At 38.8% G+C, this 22,111-nt stretch overlaps 1 protein-coding gene across 2 annotated transcripts in view; it reads left to right on the top strand.

The window, feature by feature from the left end:
- GLIS3 (GLIS family zinc finger 3) overlaps positions 1-22,111 on the top strand; it is a 358,155-nt gene that overhangs the window by 88,562 nt on the left and 247,482 nt on the right. For both annotated transcript variants that reach the window (XM_075191338.1, XM_075191347.1), the window contains exon 3: positions 2,398-3,511. In XM_075191338.1, coding sequence (XP_075047439.1) covers positions 2,398-3,511 — 1,114 coding nt within the window. The remainder of the gene's footprint in view (positions 1-2,397; positions 3,512-22,111) is intronic.

Below are 22,111 nucleotides of genomic sequence, written 5' to 3'. Positions count from 1 at the left end.
GTGGTGGGAACAAGAACCATATAGAATATTTTCCAGCCCCATCAGTACACGGAGCATTCAAATAGAGTGCTGTGTGTTGAATGATAAATTGCTATGCCTGAAGTAGATGAGCAAACATCCACTGAAAATACATATCCCCACTCTGAAAGGCTACTTTGTTTTGTTATGCTTGCCTTTAGTATGTCAGTTAGGTGCCTGTAACATTTTTATTGTTATGGTATTTAGCACTTTTATTGTATATATGTTTTAAGTATGTTAATGCCTTTTATTACTGTTCGATTCTGTGTCTCAATGGTAACTAGAGATCAATTTTGTGTATTATTGGAGGTCAATGGTGACATCAATTTTCCTTTTTTAAGTATACTGAAAGATAATAATATTAGGAGGATGAGTTTGGAGGGAGTATAAAGTCCCAGAAAAATATGGACTTGAATCAGGATAAGACGTTGAGTCACGTCAACATTAACAGTTCAGTGTCAATAGGCCCGATTATCATTTCAGTCCCTGGGGCTCTAGAAGCCAGTCGTAAATCGGAGGTGGCTGAAGTGACAGAGCTGAGGTGTTCTATTCCCAAACGGGAGTGTGGAGGGTCACTTTCTAAATTTTCTCATATTCAATGTTTAACCTGATACGGGAGCAGTTAAGTATCATCATCTATAGAGGTAGTCTAGACTCATGATCATAACCCTATCCATAACTAATTTCTTCAGGTAAAAAAATGTAAAATAATGCAAATGGTTGGTCACCAGTCATGCCATTTTTACAGTTTGCACCTGGTTCTACACTACAATTGGACATTTCAAATGGGGACAATCCACTTGCTAACATAACACAAACTCCCCTCGTAAAGAAAATTTGTGTCATAAAAACCCAAATCATAGCCCTAAGATACTGTTTGACTCCTGAAGAATATAATGTACATGGCAGGTGGGCCTCATACAGAAAGCTGCACAGTATGTACAGCAGTGTGAGAAAAGCTGTGAATCCTTTAGAATTATATTTATTCCTGCATTACTTTGACTTAAATTGTTGAGCAGTCTTCATCTAATTCCTAATCATGCATTTTAATGTTTTTATTGAAAAAAAATTCATCTAATATGTGCTATCTTGAACATCTATGATAATCAAATCCGGTGATACTCGTTACCACGGCCACATTAAATCCGACAAGCTTGTAAATGACTTTGAAATAACGATGCATATAAGCCCTACACTAATCAAATAACTACTTACCATATTTCAGACATGGGCTTTGTCTAGCGCTTGAAATTCACGTCCACTGTACCATCCGAATGTGTTAAAGCTACAGTGTGAAATTCCGTAATTTAGTATGGGCAGAGTGAAAATGTCGGTTTTAAAGCAGCAATCCCCGGGCCCCACGCCTAAATTCCATTATACAGACGTGGGGTCCAGGTATTAACGCTTTCAAACTGGCATTTTCACTCTGCCCATACTAAATGACGGAATTTCACACTGTAGCTGTTTAACACATTCGGATGGTACAGTGGACGTGAATTTCAAGCGCTAGACAAAGCCCATGTCTGAAATATGGTAAGTAGTTATTTGATTAGTGTAGGGCTTATAGGCATCGTTATTTCAAAGTCATTTACAAGCTTGTCGGATTTAATGTGGCCATTTTAACGTACCCCACCCATCAAATCAGCCCTATTAGGAGGTTAATTTGAGTCAAATTTTTCAATAATTAATATGACAATCAGGTGTAAAGTTGATGAAGCTGTCCCCACACACTTAATTTGGATTTCACAATCTGCAGACATGAGGCTAAAAAGAGTTAAAAATTGAACATTTGTCAAAATCTAATGCTGTTCTCTTACAGTACATTGGTATCAAAACATTAATATATCCAATATGTAGTTGATCATGTTCTTTGAATTCCCAATTACAATACATGTACTGACTTGATCTCATCCTTCATCAACTTTACCTATGATTTATCTTGAATTCCATAAGTTACCTGTATTTCCACTCTCCATGTAATCAACCTCTCTTCACATTCTGATTTCCCCTGCATAATATCAATATATTTTACTCTATTTGTAATTGCAACAGGTGAAATAGTACTGACACTTTTGCCACTAAAAAACCTGAAGGAGTTACACCAAGACTATTTGGATTGTTTGTATAGTGTGAGGATTTATTCAACATGATTGATTCATTAATAGTAATTTATGAACAAGCGTACATTGTGTAAGAAATGTTCTTTCTGCCATTTGTTTTAATTTAATAGGTATTGTAATCCATGAGAAACTAACACTTTACCATTTAATAGAGCTCAAACAATATACAGTCTGAATGAGAAACTAAGTCTGTTATATGTTTGATAGATTTATTGTGTAACAAAACCCTTAAATATATATATATATTTTTTTCCCTTAGATCTCTTATGTCACGTGAGTCTCTTGCCTCTACAACTTTAAGCCTAACGGAGAGTCATTCCACAATGAGTGTTAAACAGGAATGGTCTTATGGATATAGAATTCATCCTTCTAACCATGGATCTCAAAACGGTAGTGAGCCAGGAGATCTACTTAGCCTCCCACCAGGAACTTCTATGTCCAATAATAGTGTCACCAACTCATTGCCTTCATATCTTTTTGGCATTGAGAACAACTATTCACCTTATCCTAGTCCAAGACATTCTTCTCCAAGATCCCACTCGGCACGATCAAAGAAAAGAGCTCTTTCGTTGTCTCCGTTATCTGACGGTATAGGAATAGACTTTAATACAATCATTCGCACTTCACCAACTTCATTAGTTGCCTACATAAATGGGTCCAGAGCTTCTCCAGCTAACATTTCGCCTCAACCTGAAGTTTATGGCCATTTTTTAGGAGTCAGGGGGAGCTGTATCCCTCCAACATTTACTGGATCAAACTGTCAGAGAAGTCTTCTTGCCATTAATGACAATGTATCAATTCCTGAGAATGTGACAGCAGAATATCAGCGTATGCAGCAGCTGGAACAAAACAGTTTGCAGTCTGATGCGATGAACAATATGGTGGTACGGCATAGTATTGGGCTGAATGAAGGGCAGACAATGGGAGTTTTAAAAAGTGAAAGGGTGGATGATTTTCCAGGTGGCACCATTGACATGATTCCAGAGACTCCTCTTTCTCTCACAGCTCCTCCTCATCAAGGTCCACCACCACCTTACCATGCCCATCAACATATGCAACAACATGACTTGTTAGGTCATTCCCACCAGCTGTCACTCCCACCTCCTGGTCAGGTTCCTTTGCTTGAAGAGGAGGGAGAAATTGATGACTTTAATGGGAAGCGCTGTTGCCGATGGATTGACTGCAGCGCTCTATATGATCAGCAGGACGAGCTTGTACGGCACATCGAAAAGGTTCATATAGATCAGAGGAAAGGGGAGGACTTTGCTTGTTTTTGGGCAGGCTGCCCCCGAAGATATAAGCCCTTTAATGCTCGTTATAAACTTCTCATTCACATGCGGGTCCATTCTGGGGAGAAACCAAATAAGTGCACGGTAAGTTCCAGTTTTCTCAAAAAAGTCATGTATGTGTAAAGTACTGTGCAAGAGTTAAATATTTTTTTGTTACTGTGGAGGCCATAATGAATATGGGAGTGCAACAGTAAGATTTGACAAGAATTTGCATATTATTTCTGCAGATTGACAACATTGTTGAGCACTATTTTTTTTTTTGCTATTAATGACGTAAAGTAGTTGATTTGCCAGTGGTTGACTAGTATTTATTTGTTTTAATTGTGTGCTTTTTTTTTCTACGTTTTCCAGCTGGAGGACACATATTACAAAAAACACTAAATAAACGGTCACCATTTATACTACACACAGTGAGTTATTTAGTATGTGTGTTAACCCTTAGCAACCAGTCAGCTATTAGCTTTCTAGTGTAAGTATTCAATTGGTTGTTATGGGTTACTGCACATTTGTACATTGTTAGTAAATAACATCCTTAGGCACCAAAAAAATATATATATAATTTTCTAAACCAGTGATGGGCACAGACAGCCATACTTCCACATAGGCCCTCTGAGATTTTATCTGCAGCCTTCAGGTCCATCCGGCTTTAATGTCAGATTTGTTTATTATAACTTGTAAGCAGGGCCGGATTAAGGGAAGGGAGGCCCCGGGCTAAGGGTACTGTGAGGGCCCCTTCCCCATGAGGCCCCCCCAGCCATGAGGCATAACATTTGCTATTAGCTGCCTGCCATTTCCCTTGAACAGGTGACAGTCGGAGCAGGGGCGGGAACGCCCACGACCCAATGAATGCCGACGGGACCCCCAGCTGCCCGAGGCCCCTGGGCTGTGGCCCCTTTAGCCCTATTGTTAATCCGGCTCTGCTTATAAGACTAGGTTATTTTACATTAACGTGCCTGTTAATATGTTATTGCAGATAGATGTCTTTTTCTTTGATTAAATGTAGTGTTGTAACATCACTGATAATAAGTTAGAGGTACGCTCCATCCAGTCCCTGAAGTGTATCACATTGCCCATCACTGGTCTAAATCAAATAAACTGAATTAAAAAAACAATAAACTGCGATTTCACCAAAAATTTTGATTTGTCATACATTGACCAAAAATGTTAAGGGAAAACATAATGTGGTTTTGACCTCACTAAACTTACTAAACTTCTCTTTCACCCAACATTATTTGTCATTTCAGTTCAGTAATTGTGTTTAACATGTTCAACTCTAAAAGCATAGAGTGGAGAGAGAGTTTGCTGGACTCCACAAGCAGTGGGCCATTGAAACCAATTCCCTTTCCATTTTGCTGTAAATTGGGTACAGGAATTAGGTCTGGTAGGTTCCACACTCTCGGTCAGGGATGGTGTATTCAGTTATTTTGTCACTGCCATCTTTATTATGACTCTGTCTTGAACCTGTTTTTGTCCTCCATCTCCATCCATTTCATTACTATTAGCATTCATTTCCAAGCCTCTCTGTTCCATGTTTCAAATAAAAAAAAGAAATATGAGATACATATTATTGCATAATTTGGTTTTTGGTTTTCATTTGCTTTTACATTTGTAGCAAATAACATACAATGAAACCAGGGATTGCGTCTCAAACGAAACATAGGCTACACTTGCTAGATGACAACTTCTGATCCAGTAAATGCAATTGTTTTGGGATACTGTTCAACCAAATTCTGGTTGTGGCAGAGTGTTTGTCTATGACTGCAATGTAATGTAACTATGTTGCTCCCCTCCCCCATGTTCTGCTTACTTGCCTACTAGCCAATGTTAGATATCTGGGACTGTCTCCCAACATAAGGTAGTTCAGAAAAACTTAGAGTTGTAGTCTTTTATTACAGCATTTACTTACGCAGAGAAGGCATAGCAAAGTAAATCAGAAAGTAACAAAACAGATTAAAAGTTCATCAGATGCAACTCGTAGCATTGTTTCTAATCAGTTGTTATCTTGCTTAGTACATTTCCACATTTCAAACATGATACAAAACTATGAAAAGTGTAGAGAGCTCATTTGCTATAGCTGTTACTCAAAATGCAGAAGCGATTGTGATTTTTTTACTTTTACAGTGTGTCAATGGGACATTTGCTCAAGGCACAGTCTGTGGTCAGTCGTTTATTCAGAAATAGACTAATTTAACACATTTCATAGAATATGATAAGTTTTGTTCTTGTTACTTTCTTGTTAACGTGTTGTTTCAAAAACACTAAATAAGGATAATTCTGGTACATTTAAAGAATCAAACAAGTATATATCAATATGGCCAATGTGGTTCATACTCTCCCCCCCCCCCCCCCCCCCCCCTTCCAACTACAGGTAGATGACTTTTAATTAGTCACACAATAGAAATCACATTTATATAATGCCTGAGGTTTGACAAATATAATCATAGTGTGTATGCACAGCAGTAGACTAGTAACAATTGGTAAGCCCTGCATTATCTTTGCACCAAGTGCACCTATCCATGAGAGACACCAGTTGTCTGCTACTCTCAATTTTCTAGCCTCTACATATGCTCTTGAAGTTTTGTTCTATATCAGCCGTGTTTTCAGGTATAAAAGTGCAACACTCTTATTCAATCATATCATACATTCCACTTTTACTAGCCAACAGAAAATCCAATGTAATCCTATTTTGCAGTGCAACAACTCTGGTTGTTCTAATTTCTTTGGTTATCTTTTTTTTTTTTTACCGGAGTAACAGAGATAATACAAATGCAAAGTACATAGTATATTATAGTAACAAACTAGGAATGAAGAAGTACATCTGCGTACATAAGAAAAATGCAGCACATAATGAGAAAAACAATAACAGCAAGAACAAAACAAGCAACTGTGCAATGCTTGAGAGACCAGATCTCAACAGACATCCAGGTGTGGCCATCGGCTCCACCACTTAATAACAATGTAAAACACCAGCAGTACATATATCATGACCATGGAGGAAAATATAAAAGGAGAATGGATTGTGTTTAAAGCAATTATGAATGAGTTGTTGGGTTGTCTGAGGTAAACAATCAATAAAACTTTCCAATATTGTGAAAGTATTGCTGTGTGTGTCTCTTTGTGTAATGATGCCTCCAGCTAATCCATTCGCAATACAAAAACAATTTGTCCTTAAACAAAGATACAGTTGGGTGGGTGGGGGGGGTGGGGGGTTCATGTATCCATGCTTCTAAAATACATTTTGTCTTTGGTTATCTTTCTAAAGCTGGGAGAAATTCATAAACTATTTTATCCCCAAAAATTTTTATAAATCATTTACCATTTCATGGCTAGATACACTCTAGGTGGGACAAAGCAATGCCAAGCCCTTCTTCAGCTTTACATGGCATGGTATGTGGGTTTCCTTCCTGCAATGTAGAGGAAAATGGAGAGAGGGGCACACTCTCATACTCCACCATGCAGTCATGGTTACTGCCCTGAAACTGCATCAATTATGCCAGTGTTACCTTTCTCCATCTTCCACATCCTTTCAACTCATAAGTGTGGAAACTCACTCAGTAACTCATTTTGAAGTAGCTCCTTATTTGAGTCTGCTTGTCCCTCTTGCTGTGACTAATGTCATATACCTGATCTGTACCTGGTAGAATAAATACCAGATTTACATGAGAGCATCTATCACGCCAAAGGTCAAGGTTCAAAAGGTCTACCATGACTCTCATTGGTTTTAAAATATCAGTAACAATGATAGTTATGTCAACATCTGGGTTAATCCAAACGGAACAGCAAAGACCATTTTCATTCACTCCCTCATGTCCATTGAACTACAAATTAGCAGAACTGCTTAATTTAGCATGTGCCTGATTAAATCCTACCAAAGTGTCACCTATAAGCAACCACAAAGCTTGGCCTGTGACAGACATACAAGCACCTGTGTCTTTGAGCATTTTCCTCCATTGTGCACATTTCATATTTCCAAAGACATATGATGGAGGTAAATGTATTAACATGCAGGTTCTTCAACACCCGCAAGTTCAGCGTCTTCGGCGATTAAATTTAAAGCGGCGCTGCATTGTAAAAGGAAGTTTCCCTTTACAATGCAGCGCCGCCTTAAATTTAATCGCCGAAGACGCTGAACTCGCGGGTGTTGAAGAACCTGCATGTTAATACATTTACCCCCATGGTCTTTCATCTTTACCCAGGAACCTGGCAGGAAGGACAGACACAAGGGGCGGCACACCATAACACAGCAGAATAACTTGCATAAGGTAGTTCTATCAAATCTTTCTGGCCCACAACTTGTGCTTAATTGTCTGATTCTTTAGATATGTTTTCAAGCATTTGTTGTGCTGCTGCCCAGGGAGACAGGGAGAAGGCCTATGAGGTGTTACCATCTACACAGATCGGGCAGTTGATCCTCTCACTACTGGGTTCATATTTTTTAATCCCATTATACTGCTGATAAGAGGCTGGACAAGGTGTACCTCTTGTCCTTAGTGGACCTTGGGCCAATTAACCAAGATTCTCTGTTTTTAATGGGTTTTCTGTTTTTCTTCCCGAAATGTAGGATATTTTATTTTAACTTTATTGCTTTATTACAATGGAAGAAATATAGAGGTTAGAAGCTGATCCAGGGATCCAGTGATGGGACTAGCCCATGTCTTCTAAAAAAAAAAATCTAATTTCCTTTCCCCTATTATTTTGATACAGCTGCTCTTCTCTAATGAAAGCAAATATCTTAATTTGTTTAATGCTTTCAGTGACTGGCTGTAATATCTGTATTTCTTTTGAAAGCTTTCACCAACATAGCAGCCATTATAATTCAGTTCAGTGGCCGAGGTGGAAATTTAGAAGTGGTATGGAAAATTTAAATGAATGGAATTTGATAGTTTTACAATGAAGGCAGTGGGATAAGTGGCGGTATGGCATACCTCCATATACTGCCCCACTTTGACCACTGCTTCAGTTATATCATACATAAAATGTTTTCTCTTTGCACAGAATAATGCAATGTTACAGTATGGCATATTCAAATTAAAAACTCTCTAGCATAGTTAAAAAAATACTTCTTCCTAACCACAAAATGTATGGAGCTCGCAGCTACAACGGTCCCCACATTTCTTATACACGCTGGGCCTGCTTCATCAAGGCCCGTAAACGTCGAGTTTGTGGATGCAATCCACAAAATCACTCTGTGCATGCCCAGAACTGGAACATACACCTCAGAAAGCAGCCATGTTCAATTCATCTTCGAGCGCAAAGGACACTTAATAAAGCCTATGATTTCTGGGGAAGGAACAGGGCGGGTAAGGTGCGTTTGCCCATCGTCGATGCACAGTAAACGTGTGCCAATGTTGAGAGGGATAAATAATATTTAAAAAAACACTTTTTTTTATTTTTTAATGTCTTATCATTAATGCCTTTATTATTAATATGTGACATTAGCTGAATAGTTGTTTTTTTTCATGAGTCAGCATGCCGATTCTTGCGTACACACTATACATGTTTTAAAAGATTTACCCTCAGATCTTCAATGGTCATAACCGTTGACTGAAAAGATCATGACTCTGCAAATTCTATGGAGATCCTGATCGTGAGTACATACACATCACAGAATTTGAAGAATGTCGTTCTATAGCTGAATGAGATTTATAGTTCTGCTGAACAATCAATCAAATGATGATCTGCGCTTTGGAACAATCCTCGTTCATCGCTGGAGTGTACACACTAATGCAATATTGTGGCACTGTTTACTGTTTGCCCAATACTCAGCTGAAAATACTGTAGAGTGTACCCAGCCTTAGCGGAATTTTACCAAAGATCTGTTTTTCAATGTGTGCATTTATCAATAAACCAGTCAGTGAAGACCAATTTACTCTGCAACTGACTTCTCACAAAGCAATTTTGTTTTGTGCTAGTTTTTATCAGCTTGCTTAACCCACTCCATGCTTCAGTACACTTTCAAAACCAGAAAGCACAATACTCACGTCTTTAAAAAAGAGAACTGTATGTGCACATTCAGATTTTGCCTTCCAGATGCAGCTGTGCTAAGATCACTCTCGATTCACCTGTCAAAGTCACTTCCTCCTTTTACAGCCAAATGTGTTTTCCTTTTGGCAGATTGATCCACACTTCTTTTCCTGCGTCTTGGAACTTTTCAGGGTTTTAGCTTGTACCGTTCTGATGTCCCCCAGCTTTTGACTGGCTCACATCTATCCTGATACCCAAATGTGTACCTCACCTTGCTGCCCTTCCTCATCAACAAATGTTACAACTGGATACCTGGGACCACCTCTTAACATAAGATTTTTCAGAAGAACTTTAAGCTGTAGTATTTTATCACAGCATGTATTTACTCTGACAAGGGACAGCAAAGCCAGTCAGTGAGAATATAGGTTAGGTCAGGGGTCGGCAACCTTTTTCTATCAGTGCACCGGCAAAAATGTCTTCAAGTCCAGGTGTGCCAGTAGTGTGTGTGTGTGTGTGTGTGTATATATATATATATATATATATATATATATATATATATATTTATTTATACAAGTTAACCCGTGCATGATACTCATGCATACACATGTGTGTTCATGAGGTAAAATTACCTCAGAAAAATGAGTTTGAGCCCTCAACTTGTAAATTTAGCCTTTATTACCCCTCCCACAGGGGGAAGGGGGGATGATGGAAGTTAACTGACTTCACTATTCTAATATTTTTGTCAAATAATGTCAATATACCAAATTTCAGGTCAATTGGATGAGCCCTTTCCAAATCGTAAATTTAGCCTTTACTACCCCACCCACGGGGGGAAGGGGGGATGATGGAAGTTAACTAACTTTACTATTCTATTTTTTTTGTCAAATAATGTCAGTATACCAAATTTCAGGTCAATTGGATGAGCCCTTTCTGAGAAAATAGTTTTTTCCACACACAGACTAACACGCGCCGCTAGGCTTTTATATTATAGATATATATATGTCAAAGTGTTCTGTATACGGTAGTATGCCATACCGCCAATTCTTCTACTGCTTTGATTGTAAAACTATAAAATTCCATCCGCTAACATTTTCCATACCACCACTACTAAATTTCCACTTCGACTACTGTGTGTGTTTAATTATTTCTTTAATTATTTCTTATTTTATCATGCTAATATCATGATAATATTAATAGTAATGGGACCAACAAATAAACGTTCATGTTATTCCATACGATAGTGCCCCCAGTTCATATTATGCCACAGTAATGCCCTCAGTTTATATTATGCCACAGTAATACTCCCAATTAATTTTATGCCACACATAAATCACCCCAATCCATGTTATACCACATAATTGTGCCCCCAATCCTTATTATGCCACATAGTTGTGCCCCCAATTTAAAGTATGGCACACAGTTGCCCCCAAATCAAAGTATGCCACATAGGTGCCCCCAATTCAAAATATTCCACACAGTTACCCCCAATACAAAGTATGCCACACAGTTGCCTCCCAAATCAAAATATGCCACACAGTTGCCCCCAATACAAAGTATGGCACACAGTTGCCCCCAAATCAAAGTATGCCACATAAGTGCCCCCAATTCAAAATATGCCACACAAATGCCCCCAATACAAAGTATGCCACACAGTTGCCTCCCAAATCAAAGTATGCCACACAGTTGCCCCAATTCAAAATATGCCACACAGTTGTACCCCAAATTCATAATGGGCCTCATACTTACCTTTGGAGTCAGTGCTTCCACGAACGTCTTCTTCACTACAACCTGTGAGCAGCTCCACTAAAGCAGCCGAACATGGCCGAAACGAAGCTACTGCGCCTGCTCAGCCACTCCATTTCAGGCATCTTTGGCTTCTTTAGTTTGACAGCTGAGGTGCCCGGCGTGCCAGACAGAAGTGGTCGGCATGCCACGTCTGGCACGTGTGCCTGGGGTTGCCTCAATCAGCTATTATCTTGCTTAGTAAATAATACATTTCAAACATCATGCAAACCTATTCAAAGTATGGAGAAATCATTTCACGCAACAGTTATGAAAAGTGCAGTAATTTTCTTACACTTACAATGTGTGAATAGGTCATTTGTTTGAGCTATAGTCTGTGGTTAGCCTTTATTCAGAAATAGGCTAATTTAATACATATCATACAATATTTTTACTGTTGTTGCATTCTTGTTAACTTATTGTTTCAAAAACACTAAGCAAAAATAATTAGTTTGGTACATTTAAAGTAGGGATGAGCGCACTCGGATTTATGAAATCCGAGCCCACCCGAACGTTGCGGATCCGAGTCGGATCCGAGACAGATCCGGGTATTGGCGCCAAATTCAAATGTGAAACTGAGGCTCTGACTCATAATCCCGTTGTCGGATCTCGCGATACTCGGATCCTATAAATTCCCCGCTAGTCGCCGCCATCTTCACTCGGGCATTGATCAGGGTAGAGGGAGGGTGTGTTAGGTGGTCCTCTGTCCTGGTAGATCTCGTGCTGTGCTGTTTAGTTCTGTGCTGTGCTGTTTAGTTCTGTGCTGTTCTGTGCTGTGCTGTGCTGTGCTGTGCTGTGCTGTGCTGTGTTCTGCAGTATCAGTCCAGTGGTGCTGTGTGCTGTGCTCTGTCCTTCTGAGGTCAGTGGTGCTGCTGGGTCCTGTGCTGTGTCCTGTTCAGTCCAGTGGTGCTGTGTCCTGTGCTCTGTGCTTCTAAGGGCATAGTTATTTCCCCAATATTCCCCTGTGTTTAAAAAAATAAAAAAAACTACTTTAATTTTTTTTAATTACCACAAAATTTGCACAACCAATCCTGCAGTATAAGCCCATTGGTACTGCAATATTACCAAGTTCACACATTCAGCAGTAAAAGTCCAGTGGTACTGCAATATTACAAAGTTTACACATTCTGCAGTATCAGTCCAGTGGTGCTGTGTCCTGTGCTCTGTCCTGCTGAGTTCCGTAGTGCTGCTGGGTCCTGTGCCGTGTCCTGTTCAGTCCAGTGGTGCTGTGTCCTGTGCTCTGTGCTTCTAAGGGCATAGTTATTTCCCCACTATTCCCAAGTTTTTTAAAAATAAAAAAAAAGTAAAAAAAATAAAAAATTTAAAAAAAAATAAATATATAATAATTATAACCAAATTTGCAAAACCAATCCAGCAGTATAAGTCCATTGGTACTGCAATATTACCAAGTTCACACATTCTGCAGTATCTTGTGCTACATATAATGGAGACCAAAAATTTGGAGGATAAAGTAGGGAAAGATCAAGACCCACTTCCTCCTAATGCTGAAGCTGCTGCCACTAGTCATGACATAGACGATGAAATGCCATCAACGTCGTCTGGCAAGCACGATGCCCAATCTCCTAGTACAGGGCATGTAAAATCCAAAAAGCCCAAGTTCTCAAAAAACAGCAAAAAAAGAAACTTAAAATCATCTGAGGAGAAACGTAAAGTTGGCAATATGCCAATTACGACAAGTAGTGGCAAGGAACGGCTTAGGCCCTGTCCCGTGTTCATGACTAGTGGTCCAGCTTCACCCAAGGATCTAAGCCCTCCTCCCCCCCCCTACAAAAAATTTAAGAGAGTTATGCTGTCAGCAACAACAACAAAACAGCAAAGAACTCTGCCTTCTAAACAGATGACATCACAAATCCCCAAGGCGAGTCCAAGGGTGTTGTTGGTTGTGAACCCTGACCTTCCCATCACTGTACGGGAAGAGGTGACTCCATCCAGCATTTGCAGCACGCCCTCTGCATATGCTGGAAGGATCACCCACAGTCCAGTTACAGATTTGGCTAATGAAGGTGTGAATGTTGTACACTGGGAGGAGGATATTGATGTAGCTGGCGCTGAGGAGGATGTTGATGATTATGATGCAGACAGATACCAAATTGCATTTCTCAATTTCTATTTATATTCTAGATTATATAACGGCTGAAAAGTTTTCTGTTTTACTCCTAGTGGAGAGGGGATCTGATGCAGACAGATACCAAACTGCCTTTGTCCATTTCTTTGTATATTTGAATTGCTAGTTCTACAGTCTATGCAGGCTGCTTTATTTATATTCAACTACAAGTGTAGGGCGGGGGGGGCACAGATAGCCACCAAAGTAACGTGGTCCATTTAATTTCACTTTCTAGCTCCACAGTCTGTGCAGCCTGCTTTTTTTTATCTTCAAAGTATTTATATTTACAAGCCTTGCAATCTAAATTAACTAGAGGTAGTGACGTGGTAGAACTCCAAAAGGCAGTTTGGAAGCCCCTGTACAAGCTGGCTCTATTTTACCTGAGTTGTCCCCCCTCCAGTGTGTACTCGGAAAGAGTTTTTAGTGCAGCGGGGAACCTGGTCAGTGAGCGGCGAAGGAGGTTGCTTCCTCACAACGTTGAAAAAATGATGTTTATAAAAATGAATAATCAATTCCTCAATGAAGTACAGCACTGCCCTCCAGATACTACAGAGGGACCTGTGGTTGTGGAGTCCAGCGGGGACGAATTGATAATGTGTGATGAGGAGGAAGTACACACTGTAGGGGGAGAGGAATCAGAGGTTGAGGATGAGGACGACATCTTGCCTCAGTAGAGCCTGTTTAGTCTGTACAGGGAGAGATGAATAGCTTTTTTGGTGTGGGGGCCCAAACAAACCAATCATTTCAGCCAAAGTTGTTTGGTAGGCCCTGTCGCTGAAATGATTGGTTTGTTAAAGTGTGCATGTCCTATTTCAACAACATAAGGGTGGGTGTGAGGGCCCAAGGACAATTCCATCTTGGAACTTTTTTTTTTGCATTATATGACCAATCAACAGTCGTTTGCCATGTTCAAAAAGTAAAACCAAATTTAAAAAAATTCAAGAAATTAAACCAAAAGTAAAATGCCGTGTCATAATTTAAAACAAGAGGTATTGACATGCTCTAAAACTACTGTATTGTTGTTTATATTTTATAAACACTACACTTGAAAGCTTGAGTCTTTCAATAAAAAAGTAACTGTCCATTGCACGAATATTTGCAACAGGGACAATTTTAGGGTTAAGAAAGTCAACTAATAACACTTCGACGCTGTCTGTCTTTATAAACACTACACTTGGAAGTTGGAGGAGGTATTGTGGCCCCGGCACCAAATTTACTACCGGGGCCACTCCACTGTGCAGTCCATATTTAGGTGTATCAGATATTAAACAACGGTGACAGTTGATGCCCAATTTTTTAATTATATTGTTGCCTCGGTACCAAATTGTGTACCGGGGCCACCACACTACGCAGTCCAGATACTTGTTTGGTGGAATTCAGACCATTTGAGGGTTTTATTATTATATTGTGGGGACCACTCTATCTATACCACACTACAACTCTATACCACTCTATTTAATACTTTAATTCTATTTAATACTTTAACTCTATTTCATACTTTAATTCTATTTAATACTTTAATTCTATTTCATACTTTAATTCTATTTAATACTTTAATTCTATTACTAATTACCATAAAGAGGAACTGCTGCTTCTATTTAATACTTTAATTCTATTAGTAGTTACCATAAAGAGGAACAAAATAAACCAATTTTACCAAAAGTATAATATGACTTAGACTTACAAACACTACACTTGAAAGATGGTGCCTTTAAATGAAAAAGTCAGTCTTCATTGCACGACTATGTGCAACAGGGACAGTTTTTTGGTTTACAAAGTCAACCAATAACACTTGGACCCTGTCTGTCTTTAACATACTTGATGGGATCTCAATGAAGAATTGTCTGTACCATGTTTGGAGGAGGTATTGTGGCCCCGGTATCAAATTGGGTACCGGGGCCACCCCACTACGCAGTCCAGATACTTGTTTGGTGGAATTCTGACACGTGGAGGGTTTTTTAATTATATTGTGGCCTCGGTACCAAATTGTGTACCGGGGCCACCACACTACGCAGTCAAGATAGATAGATGCGTATCATAGATAAAGTACATTCAGTGGTGTGGGGCAAATTGAAAAATATTCAAAATGCACTGACATTATCAAAAACAAGAGGTTGTCACACGCTAAAACTCCAACATGTATATGATGGAGAGAATGGAGGAGCAGCCGTATGTGTAGTGTAATGCAGACCTGTTGAAGGTTTTTTATATATTTTATTGTGGTGCCCAGTGCCCACTCCTCTAGGCAGTCCAGGTACATTTATTGGTGCGATTCATAAAAGTTCAGGGTTTTTAATATATTGTGGTGACCCACTCCTCTACGCAGTCCAGGTACATTTATTGGTGCGATTCATAAAAGTTCAGGGTTTTTAATATATTGTGGTGACCCACTCCTCTACGCAGTCCAGGTACATTTATTGGTGCGAATCAAACAAGTTGATGGTTTTCTTATTATATATATTGTGGTGACCCACTCCTCTAGGCAGTCCAGGTACATTTATTGGTGCGATTCATAAAAGTTCAGGGTTTTTAATATATTGTGGTGACCCACTCCTCTACGCAGTCCAGGTACATTTATTGGTGCGAATCATAAAAGTTCAGGGTTTTTAATATATTGTGGTGACCCACTCCTCTACGCAGTCCAGGTACATTTATTGGTGTGAATCAAACAAGTTGATGGTTTTCTTATTATATATATTGTGGTGACCCACTCCTCTACGCAGTCCAGGTACATTTATTGGTGCGATTCATAAAAGTTCAGGGTTTTTAATATATTGTGGTGACCCACTCCTCTACGCAGTCCAGGTACATTTATTGGTGCGAATCATAAAAGTTCAGGGTTTTTAATATATTGTGGTGACCCACTCCTCTACGCAGTCCAGGTACATTTATTGGTGCGAATCAAACAAGTTGATGGTTTTCTTATTATATATATTGTGGTGACCCACTCCTCTACGCAGTCCAGGTACATTTATTGGTGCGATTCATAAAAGTTCAGGGTTTTTAATATATATTGTGGTGACCCACTCCTCTACGCAGTCCAGGTACATTTATTGGTGCGAATCATAAAAGTTCAGGGTTTTTAATATATATTGTGGTGACCCACTCCTCTACGCAGTCCAGGTACATTTATTGGTGCGAATCATAAAAGTTCAGGGTTTTTAATATATTGTGGTGACCCACTCCTCTACGCAGTCCAGGTACATTTATTGGTGCGAATCAAACAAGTTGATGGTTTTCTTATTATATATATTGTGGTGACCCACTCCTCTACGCAGTCCAGGTACATTTATTGGTGCGATTCATAAAAGTTCAGGGTTTTTAATATATATTGTGGTGACCCACTCCTCTACGCAGTCCAGGTACATTTATTGGTGCGAATCATAAAAGTTCAGGGTTTTTAATATATATTGTGGTGACCCACTCCTCTACGCAGTCCAGGTACATTTATTGGTGCGAATCATAAAAGTTCAGGGTTTTTAATATATTGTGGTGACCCACTCCTCTACGCAGTCCAGGTACATTTATTGGTGCGAATCAAACAAGTTGATGGTTTTCTTATTATATATATTGTGGTGACCCACTCCTCTACGCAGTCCAGGTACATTTATTGGTGCGATTCATAAAAGTTCAGGGTTTTTAATATATATTGTGGTGACCCACTCCTCTACGCAGTCCAGGTACATTTATTGGTGCGAATCATAAAAGTTCAGGGTTTTTAATATATATTGTGGTGACCCACTCCTCTACGCAGTCCAGGTACATTTATTGGTGCGAATCATAAAAGTTCAGGGTTTTTAATATATATTGTGGTGACCCACTCCTCTACGCAGTCCAGAAAGATACCTTGTTGCAACGTTTTGGACTAATAACTATATTGTGAGGTGTTCAGAATACACTGTAAATTAGTGGAAATGCTTGTTATTGAATGTTATTGAGGTTAATAATAGCCTAGGAGTGAAAATAAGCCCAAAAACTTGATTTTTAAACTTTTTATGTTTTTTTCAAAAAAAATCCGAATCCAAAACCTTAAATCCGAACCGAGACCTTTCGTCAAGTGTTTTGCGAGACAAATCCGAACCCCAAAAATAACGAAAATCCGGATCCAAGACACAAAACACGAGACCTCAAAAGTCGCCGGTGCACATCCCTAATTTAAAGATACAAAAAGAATATAACAATATGGCTGAACTATGGTTCATATTTTGTGTTCATAAAACTGACACATGCATAAAAGCCAGTACAGAGTTCTTCACAGAAAATAAACAGTAAAAAGCCACAGTAAAAAGCAGAATATTGCTGAGGCAGGGAGGGGAAGTGATTGGATAGGACACGCAAGTGACACAGGAGATTTTTTTTTACGCATTTTCAGGTGGCTTATGTCTTATGGCATTGCACCAATAGAATTTTAGATTTTGAAGCCTCTTTGTTCCATTCTTTTCAAATAAAACAAGCAAATATAAGTTACATTTTTATTTTGTAAATGGATTTTACATTTCAATTTTTAAATCAGTAATTATATGTACTGTATGACAAAGCAAATGGAGCCTTTTAATTACATTTAGTTATAATTTATACTGATTAGGCTAAACAATTATATCTGATAGTATCCATGATAGAATCATAGAATATCTGCATTGCATAATATATTGTCTCTACTCTATGTACTCAATATAAACAGACATTATCCAATTTCGGAATGACACCATAAAGGAAAGAACATAATCATAGCACAAGTAGATTTCAGGATAACATCTGTTCAGGAAAAGATAATTCATTCCAAATCATATGCCTTCCTTAGCTCATTCACAGTGTAGTATCCATGTCCACTGCCCACCAGTGACAGGCTTGGGATCAATGTTAATTTAATGACGTACGGGTTCATTGTTGATACATTGTTGATACACTATATGCCTGAACAGTCAGTGTAAAAACAGAGGTTCAGAGCACTGATACACTCTGTGGACACTGTGAGCAATAGCATAGTGCATATTTGCACTCCTGTGCCAAAAACCTGGTCTCTAAACAGCCTGCAGGTAAGTATTGTGTGCAAAGGCCAAGACTTCCAGCTAAAACTACCAAGGGCACAGACACATCCTCTGTCACTAGCCTTAGGTTTTAGAACTATGTAAACTGAATCTTGACTGTAGACCACCTACAGGGCCGGATTAACCATAGGGCTAACTGGGCTACAGCCCAGGGGCCTATGGCATCCAGGGGGCCCTTGAAAGTGCTCAGCAGCAGTATTGATCGGCCCGGGGGCGGGGGCGCCCCGTCGCGATCAGTGCTGCTGAGCACTTTCACTGCGTGGTCCTTCCCCGGCGAGCTGTAGTCTCCTTACTGAGGAGATCTCGTGAGTCTCACTCTCACGAGATCTCCTCAGTAAAGAGCGTACAGCGCGTCGGAGAAGGAGGTAAGGCCCGGGGGAGGGCGCGGGCAGCTCGCATCAAGGGGGGGGTCCTCACGGGGGAATGGAGGCCTCCTTAGCCCAGGGGCCTCCATTCCCTTAATCCGACCCTGACCACCTAAATACAGCATTCATGCTGAATATTGATGTTACCAGGGTAACATGTATGAGAGGTGAAGCACAGAAAAAAAAAATTGAAAGCTGACTCAGCTTTCCTTTGCCAGGCAATGCTGGTAGATCTCAGTATTCTAATCTAAGTGTGGTGTCCGGCAAGAGATTTAAAAGCTACATTTAAGGAGCAGTGTCCAATCACTCCAAATTGAAATCATCCTATTTTAATATGCACAATACAGCAAGGATGTCATGGAAGTGCTTTTATCACTTGAGCAGTTTTTCTAAATGTCACCAGTAACATTTTGGGCAAGTTTCCAAAGCGCTCAATATAAATGCCCTCCAATTGAATTTGAGCAGAGCCTGTCGCAAGGAGTTTAAGGTGGTCATTACAAGCTGTGAGCTGCAAAAGCACTGCAGTTTTACAGCTATGAAAGTTAGGCATAAACCCTTATGAAGCTTGAAAAGCATTAATTTGTAATGTACCAGGGTGCCAGTACCCTGACTCCTTGACTGAATGTTTTTTTTTATAATACTATTAGATTCAGTTTACATTTCAAACTATTGTCTTCAAGGTCTTCTTAAAAACAAAGTATTAAAAATGTTGAAAATTTAAATAAGTTAAAACAAGTAAAATAAATATTTCAAAATCTTCTGGGAACACGAGGGATGGAGGTGAAGTTGGCAACACAGTGGCACTGGGTCCCTTTGTTACACTAGGTCCCCACTATTGCTACTGCTTGACTGTTTCATATGTTTTCGTTCAAATGCTTACACTTGCCCCTGTCATACCGACATTACAATCACTTATCTCTTAATACTCTACAATGGAAAATTGCTTGACTTTTGACCATTTGTGATTCTTTTGAGTGCCTTTATACTAGAATATATGTCATCAATAAAGCAGGGAACCTTTATTGCTGTTCAGCGAGTGAAATTGATCCTAAATTTAAAAAGACTAAAAGCATCTTTGATGACATTAGCACAAAGCATCTTATAACTTATGACTGAATCCAGATGAAGGCGAAATGTCTGTTAGTTCTACTTACTCTGCTATATAACCCAGCATTTAGATAAGTGGCCAACCCTGGTGTAGATTTAGAGTCTTAAAAAATGCCCAGTGAATTGTTCTCTGATTAAGCAAAGAAATGCCTGTCTGGTTTCAATAATACCTGTCCAATCTTTAAAAAATTTGTAGTTGCTGCTGACATTTATTTTTTAAAACCATAGGTAGATCAAAAAATATTACATTTTGCCTTTCATCTGATCTGCTTGGTATGATTAAATAAATAAAGTTCCCGCTAATATCATTCTTGTCCGTCAGGAGTGAAAATTATGCTGCCTTAACCACATCTGGTAAATATCAAATGCATCACAACTCCTAACCTCATGAGACACGGGGGCCTATGAATCGCACATGACAAAACCAGAGACAGGACAAAGCCCAAAGAGAAGTGTGTGATTGACAGTCACGCAAGAACCGGGAACGAAGCCTGACGGGAAGCACAGAAATCCTCTCCAGATGTGACTGGGATGGCCCTGGAGAAGGATAGCTGCCAAAAATCAAAAATCTCAAACTTAATTTACCAGTCTTGGTACTGTTTTAACATTCACTGCCCAGGTGAAAGCATTGTGGCCTGTGTGAAAAAGCTGTCAGAAGCGCTGGTGCTCTTGTGAGAGAACCGCAGCCATTAGCAAAGCCAACAATCAAAATACTGCTCGCAAGGGGAAACTGCAGTTTAGGTGTGTGTAGATGCTGGCAATTAAGATAAATACCAGTTGTTGGGTAGGTGGAAGCTCATTAGTCTATATATAGTAGATTTATCCTATGTAAACAGGACAACCATTAAGTAAACCAAAATTCCTCTTCCTTTGGAAATCAATGACTGTCAAATCATTTTGCTGTGTGTAGTTGGGGTAGGACTGGGCACACTTTATGCTACACAGAGAAAAGTGCTAAATTAAATGTGGAATGAGGAGAATATTCCGTTCTGAAAACTTTGCTTATTTCTATGATATGTGGACCTGTATAAATAAACTCCCTCACTGGCTTATATATTTATTTGGCTCCAAATTTTGAGTGCCCCAATCTGCGTGAATTATTTTTTGTTTCTTATGTAACTGTGCATAGTAAGCTGTATTTTGAAATCCCAGTTTTAGGAACAAATATAAAGTATTAACTAACTTCCCAAAAAGGGAACAAACTCCGACGCTACTGGATGGAATCTAATAGCCTATAAAAGACTTAAAATAAAATTAATATAAACATATATAAAAAATACAAATATATAAATTCCAGAAAATCATATATGTGTATAAATAAATAAGGGATTGGTCTCCATTAATAAAATGTACATATGTATTAAATCTAATATAAACAAAAACAAAACTAAATAAGTATGCAAAAATATATAGCTAACAAATAAACAAGAAAAAAAAAGCAGTATATTTCACCCAGAAATCCAAAATAATGGTGGCTCCTATTGTCCTCTCAGTACTATGCAAATAAATAATATTGCAAAACCCAGACAACAATTCGCCAGGAATACAAATCTTTCCTAGAGAATCTTCCACCAGCACTATTAGGCAGAATAATGTCCCAACAAGATCTGTTCAGCACTATATGGTAGACCTCACTTAAAAAATGGAGAAAACAGTATTCTGTTGGTTTTCCTATTTAGCAAAAAAATCTATGACAAACTGAAGTACCTTAGTTCCAAATCTACTCCTCTGTACAAGTAACGGAAATAAACAGCAGTCTTGGTTCCAAATATAAAATATTGGCTAGCATAAAGCAGACCATACCAATAATGGTGTAATTAATTTACAATCTACATAAGCTGTTGTTGAACATACACACAATTATAAATATTTGTCTTTTGTTGTCCACAAAGTAAATAGCCCCACCTAACAAAACAACAAAAACAAAAAACAACAAAGCGAGTGAGGATTTTGAAGGAACCCATTAAGATTGACTGCATTTTAATAACGTGTTGGGATTATGATATTATTGAAAGACCAATGTTATTAAATCTGGCATTCACCATTCAGAAGACAAGAAATCAATATTAAAATAAAAGAGGATTAAAAAAGTTTGAAAATAAGATTTGCCATTTTAGAGAAAAGGTTATAAAAACTTTTTTTTCAAAATGCTATGAATTTCCTTTTATAGGTTTGTTTTGCTGCCTATAATATTTTAATATTCCCCATCTGTTCACAAATAAGTAAACTGAACAAAACAATTGTTTTAACAGCTTTTTTTTCTCATTGGATGCCTTCCTTAGGCCATGAGCTG

Source organism: Mixophyes fleayi, chromosome 1 (assembly GCF_038048845.1).
Source record: "Mixophyes fleayi isolate aMixFle1 chromosome 1, aMixFle1.hap1, whole genome shotgun sequence".
NCBI classification, from domain to species: domain Eukaryota; kingdom Metazoa; phylum Chordata; class Amphibia; order Anura; family Limnodynastidae; genus Mixophyes; species Mixophyes fleayi.
This window is presented reverse-complemented; position numbering and strand designations above follow the sequence as displayed.